The sequence below is a fragment of the Alosa sapidissima genome, chromosome 4 (genome assembly GCF_018492685.1).
Source record: "Alosa sapidissima isolate fAloSap1 chromosome 4, fAloSap1.pri, whole genome shotgun sequence".
In the NCBI taxonomy this organism is placed as follows: domain Eukaryota; kingdom Metazoa; phylum Chordata; class Actinopteri; order Clupeiformes; family Clupeidae; genus Alosa; species Alosa sapidissima.
Genome location: NC_055960.1, coordinates 39,662,844 through 39,668,501, shown reverse-complemented (window position 1 = coordinate 39,668,501; position 5,658 = coordinate 39,662,844). Strand labels below are relative to the sequence as shown.

At 42.9% G+C, this 5,658-nt stretch overlaps 2 protein-coding genes across 4 annotated transcripts in view; one reads left to right on the top strand and one right to left on the bottom strand.

Annotated features, from left to right (window-relative positions):
- mon1a (MON1 secretory trafficking family member A) overlaps nucleotides 1–1,956 on the bottom strand; it is a 15,085-nt gene extending 13,129 nt beyond the window's left edge. For 2 of the 3 annotated variants that reach the window (XM_042088590.1, XM_042088592.1), the window contains exons 1-2: nucleotides 1,677–1,956; nucleotides 819–1,018 (exon numbers count right to left, since the gene is read on the bottom strand). In XM_042088590.1, the coding sequence (XP_041944524.1) occupies nucleotides 819–939 (121 nt within the window). In that variant the 5' untranslated portion in view covers nucleotides 940–1,018; nucleotides 1,677–1,956. Of the gene's footprint in view, nucleotides 1–818 lie in introns of all 3 variants that reach the window. The other variant, XM_042088591.1, reaches the window with a different exon arrangement.
- A 1,606-nt stretch (nucleotides 1,957–3,562) lies between these two features.
- Nucleotides 3,563–4,581, top strand: atp5f1e (ATP synthase F1 subunit epsilon). The gene is made up of 3 exons (XM_042088619.1): nucleotides 3,563–3,916; nucleotides 4,249–4,381; nucleotides 4,495–4,581. The coding sequence occupies exons 1-2, from the start codon at nucleotides 3,885–3,887 to the stop codon at nucleotides 4,370–4,372; spliced, it is 156 nt and encodes a 51-aa protein (XP_041944553.1). The 5' UTR covers nucleotides 3,563–3,884; the 3' UTR covers nucleotides 4,373–4,381; nucleotides 4,495–4,581.
- Nucleotides 4,582–5,658: the final 1,077 nt, after the last annotated feature.

Sequence of the window (5,658 nt, the reverse complement as noted above, 5' to 3'; positions counted from 1 at the left end):
GACACACACACACTGAGTGGTGTGGACAAACATCTGACCACCTGCACCTGCTCAACACACACACACACATTACACCACACAACACACACATTAGAGGCAAGACACACATCATACCACACACAGCACACACACATGAGGAGCAACAACACATTTCACACACATCACAGGCAACAACACACATATACACACACACACACACATCACAGGCAACAACACTCATACACACACACGCACACACACACACACACATCACAGGCAACAACACACACACACGCACACACACACACACACACATACACACACACACATCACAGGCAACAACACACACACACACACAACAACACACACACATGACCGGCAACAACACGCATACACACACACACACACACATCACAGGAAACAACACACAATATAGCCATCGCAACACATAACATACACACACAAACATATCACAGGCAACAACACACACACACACACAGCACAGGCAACACACACACACACACATCACAAGCAACAACACACAGCCATCGCAAGACATCGCGCACACATAAGAAGCAAACTTTGTGCAAAATCTGAGATGGTGCGGCAACCATTTTCCTGGATTATGTCTGATATGACACAGAATGATTATGAACATGTGCCAGAGTGGATTCATTAGAACATGTGTCAGTTAAAACATGTGCCAGAGTGGATTCTACATTAGAACATGAGTCAGTTAGAACATGTGTCAGAGTGGATTGTTCTGGTTCTCATGTAGAACATGTGTTAGAGTAGGTTCTGCATTACAACATATCAGAGTGGGTTCTGCTGGTTCTCACCTGGTTCTGTTCCCTCCACTAGCCCAGGGGTTGGGCTGTCGGCCCGGTCAGTGCGCAGGCGTTCCACACTCAGGCTGCCATTGGACGACTCCCACGGCTGGCTGTGCACATCGGCCGCCATGACAACTGCTGCGTCACCTGTGCACTCACCTGTGCAGTGACTGCGGCTGCCCTGTGTCAGCTCACAGCATACCTAAAGACTGACACCACACGCACACACGCACACACACAACATGACATCTGATAAGCTATGTAAGGGCAAATAGATATCTCAACCCCCTGCTAACTAGACAAATAAATTGAACTGTTAAGTATGACTTCAGTCACGTGGGTCAGTGTCACTCGACTGTCTGATTCTAAATGCTGCTCGGTATGTGTAGACAACATCAGTGATACAGTAGTCTACCTGGCGCAAATTCACTTGGCGTAAGAAAACTGGCAGATGTCTAATGGTAACCATTAAACTAACTTCAATTTTGTTTGCATTCTTTTAACTTTGACTTGTTATTGAACGCACAAACGTTTGCTCCCGAAGTCGAAATAAGTTGATGATGCGTTAGAGAATATTGTCTCTGTAAAGGCGTGAGTATATTAGAAGGGCTTCCACAGCCATTAACAAACAAAAAACAACAATCATCCGTAAAGGCCTTCGATCTCGAAGCCGGAAGATGAGCGATGAGAAAATCTCAGCGTAGCGTCAATATGTGGCTAACGACTAGCATGCAAACGCTGTTATCTCGCTAATAGAAACTGGCTCTGATGGTATAACCTGTGTTTGAGACACGTGCGAGTCGAAGCCGTCTCTTAGTGGGGCTTCCATATTCTAAAAGACAGAAGAGGTAACGTGTTGATAACTACCTCTCACTGGTCCCGGTGATCATGCATTTTGCAATGTTCGGACTTCTCCGGAGCGTACAATGAACTCTGGCTCTGTCACACAGGCGACCTCGGTGTTCGCGCTGAATTATGGGGGATGTGGTTCTGAGGCTGTGCAGTGTTTGCACTTTCCTATCAGCGTGTGGTTATTGAAATTGTGAGACAAAAGCTGGTTTACAAGCTGGTGGTCAACCAGCAAACTACCTTAAGCAGAGACTTTCTAATGAGGAGACACAGCACTCAAAAAATCCTCCATAGAAATCATGGGGTTAGTTTGTAGGCCTAATGTCTATCACACACACACACGCGGCAAAACGTCAACATGTGAATACATTGAGCCAATCACGTGCTGAGTTGTGAATACATTGAGCCAATAATGTGGTGTGTTGTGAAGACATCGTGCCAATCATGTATTGTGATCTCGCCGCTGGAGCAAGATTGGTGTTGTGAAGTCTACATGCAGTTCTGCTGAAATAGATGCCCATAAGTGCCCAAAAAGCATTGCATTGCAATATGGCCGCTGGTCTAGATTAGATTAGATTAGATTCAACTTTATTGTCATTGTACAGAGTACAGAGACAGCGAAATGCAGTTTGTGTCTAACCAGAAGTACAAAAAAGCAGAAAAAGTGCAATGTGATATACAAAGTAGGTGGTGCATAGACAGGACAAAAGATATAGTGCAGTGCAGACAGTATATACTGATGTTTTCAGAAGGTGATTTAGAGTAGTAAATTAAATATAAGTATGTGCAGTGTATTAGCAGTAACCTTATAAGAGAAGAATAAATATGGCTATGTAATATGAACAATGTATGAACAACATAGCCTACAGACATGTGCAATGGCATGGCAGCACCATTATAGTAGTAGTAAGAACAGTATAGATATGTGCCGTGTATTAACAGAATATATTACATAAAAACTGAATAAATATGGGATATTTAGTATGAACCATATAAACATATGTACAGTATGTACAGCTATGTGCAGTGTGGTACACTACCATTGCAGTGCAGAAACAGTCACATTATAAAAGTATTGAGAATAAGGGCCCGTCCCATTTCTCCCCCCTTAAAACTTCTACTTGGTTTTGATTGCCCTCAACATTAAAGCCCCCTCGACAAGGGAAGTGGAGGTGAAGATCTTTCCCTATGAATTGGGACACCACTATATGCAAATTAGCGTAGCGAACGTGCTCTACGTCACGCGCAGCGCCTACGTGTCTACCGGTAGTAGCCTGCTACTATTTTCATTCAGGAACATGCCCTTTCCAGCGGTCATTGTTGTGTGGGCTGTGCTGGTTTATCTACGTCTGGTTAATCAACAAAGACATTCGTGTTCATGTGAACGCCAGAACACACATCCTAAATATTGACGAAACTATTGATTTATAACGTTATTTGATGGGCAGACTCTCAAAGCAATCAGCAGATATCATGAACATCGTTAGATAGCTTCGTGAGATATTTTCTAACATTAGTGTTCAAAACTCAACAGTCCATCAGATGTGCATCAAACTAACATATTCCAACATATTTCCAACAAATTTTAATATGCTTATTTGCGAAAATATATGAAAAAATTGACCGATTCACTAAGCTCGCACGGTATCCTGGGTAATTTCATCTCCCACTTCGTTTTAAGCCTGCATCGGTCCTGGCTATATTTTGAGGGTTGATTTTAAGGGGAAAGTAGCACTTCCCCTTGCTCCCTAAAGTAATGGGACACCATAGCCCTACACGTGCACGCGCAAAAACGAAGGTTAGGGCAAAAATCTAGGGGTAGGGGAGGTATTGGGACGGGCCCTAAGTGTATGTGCAGGATGAAGAGCAGTAGAATATACCATGGTCGTGGACACCTCCACGTAACTCCACCTAAAAGGACTTAGCCTTAAGCTAGTCAGGCTGTTTTTTTTTTCAGCAGGGAACTTTTAAGTCAGATAGATCACACAGGTAGAACGAATACATGGCAGGACTTTAACTTTTTTAAGCCGGACTTTGCATCGGATTTGTGTCCGGCTTGTATTTCCCCCATGCTCCAATAGGTGGCGACCCTTGCCTACCACTGCCAGCAGAGGGATGAAAGTTTAATTCACTCAACAGGTATCTGTGGCTGCTGTAGTGCGTGATAGTAGCCATACCAGTATTTCTGAGTCTCGTGAATTTTGTAAAGGAGCGTCGCACTGAAGGATGGTTGCCTACTGGAGACAAGCAGGATTGAGGTATAGAAATAGAAATGCTACTCTAGTTTTATTTTGGTAACAAAATGACTGATTAACACAAAGCAGGATTGCGGTAACATGACTTAGATAGGCTATTCTAGTTTTATTTTGGTAGCCTATAAATTGCCTGATTAACACAGCCTAAAACACATTCGGCCTAAATGGCTGTTTGCATCAATGGCGAGACAAACCAAGAGCATCAGTTCCGCTGAGGGAATGTCCGAGTGTAGGCACATTTGAGCTACGAGGCAAGAAAGAATGTATTATTAGATTAGTGAGTTTTGTGGGAAAATGGCATGTCGTTTAACGACTCCTCGCCTCTCCCTTTACAGCTACCTTCGCTATTCGGCTATCTGCGCACAGGCGGTGCGCGAGGCGCTGAAACCGCAGTTCAAAACGGCCGCGCTACGGAATGCCGAAGCGAGCGTGCAGGTGGTCAAGCGCAAAGTCACCTGAACTCAACAGGTAGCGTCGCGTGAAAAGCATATGAGCACAGAAGTATTTTTTACTGTTGGTAGCCCTGGCTAACCTCAGTTCTGTTGGTAGCCCTGGCTAACCTCAGTTCTTTGTTCTTACAGGACCGGACCCTGAATGAGACCCAGCTGCTCCCATGTTAATCCTTGATTACAATGTAGGCTAATCTCATTAAAGCTTTGATGATCGTATAGCCTACAGGCCGAGTCTTTGTGGTGTGTTGAAGTTCAAGGTCATGTAGCCTAGTTCAGTTCCCAAACTTGTTTGGCTCACGGCACCCCTAACCATATCTCTCCCCAGTCTCCATGCACGGCACCCCATATAGGCTATTTGTACTTTACCATTTTATTTACTCTTGTGATATGTTGGATAGGCCATATATGCTTTTATTTACTCTTGTGACATGTTGGATAGGCCATATATGCCTTGTGATATGTTGGATAGGCCATATATGCCTTGTGACATGTTGGATAGGCCATATATGCTTTTATTTACCCTTGTGACATGTTGGATAGGCCAAACATGCCTTGTGATATAATGCCGTAATGCTTTTATTATAGGTATTACTATGAGAAGGTGAGGTTTACCTCATTTTTGTTTTATTTAAATGAACCACTCTCTTTAATTCAACTCATTTAATATAACTTTTGAAAAAATAGAGAACAGAATATGAACAGAAATATCAGTAATAGGCCTTCAACTAAAGTGCAAAAAACGTCAGACATCAATCTCACGTCAATATCTCATCTCAGGTAGGCTAACATGGTTTTCTAGTTAAAAAGTTCTCTTTGTCCTCATATCTCACATTTGCAATCAGCTGGCAAAGGCCACTGGCATCAGTGAACTTGTGAAGCACAAATATCCCCCTTGAAGGGCCATTCACACCAGGAACGATAACTATAATCATAACTATAATATAACCATGGCGATAAAAGCGTCCACACTGACCAACAATAAGCAAAGTCTCTCCTTGTGTTAGGCCTAATGAATGTGGGGGCTAAAATACGATGGGTTCTGATTGGCTGTTAGCCTTTTATTGTTCTCAAAATCGCTTTGAAAGTGATTTCCAACGATATCATTCATCATATCGTTATGAACGTCGTCATTTATATTTATTAATTAACAAGAACAATATTTTTTATGGTTAGGCATATCATTACAGTTATTGTTTTTAGTGTGAACGGCCCTAGCCGTAGTTTCTCATTCAGTACAGATTCCATGTCCTCCGACAAATCATCAATGCGACGTTTAATCGTGTTATCAGAAAG

Bases quoted from the DNA above. Each gene is read 5' to 3' on its own strand.
- atp5f1e (XM_042088619.1), top strand. From the start codon at position 3,885: ATGGTTGCCTACTGGAGACAAGCAGGATTGAG. The intron at 3,917-4,248 runs GTATAGAAATAG...CTCCCTTTACAG, and splicing joins TGGAGACAAGCAGGATTGAG to CTACCTTCGCTATTCGGCTA.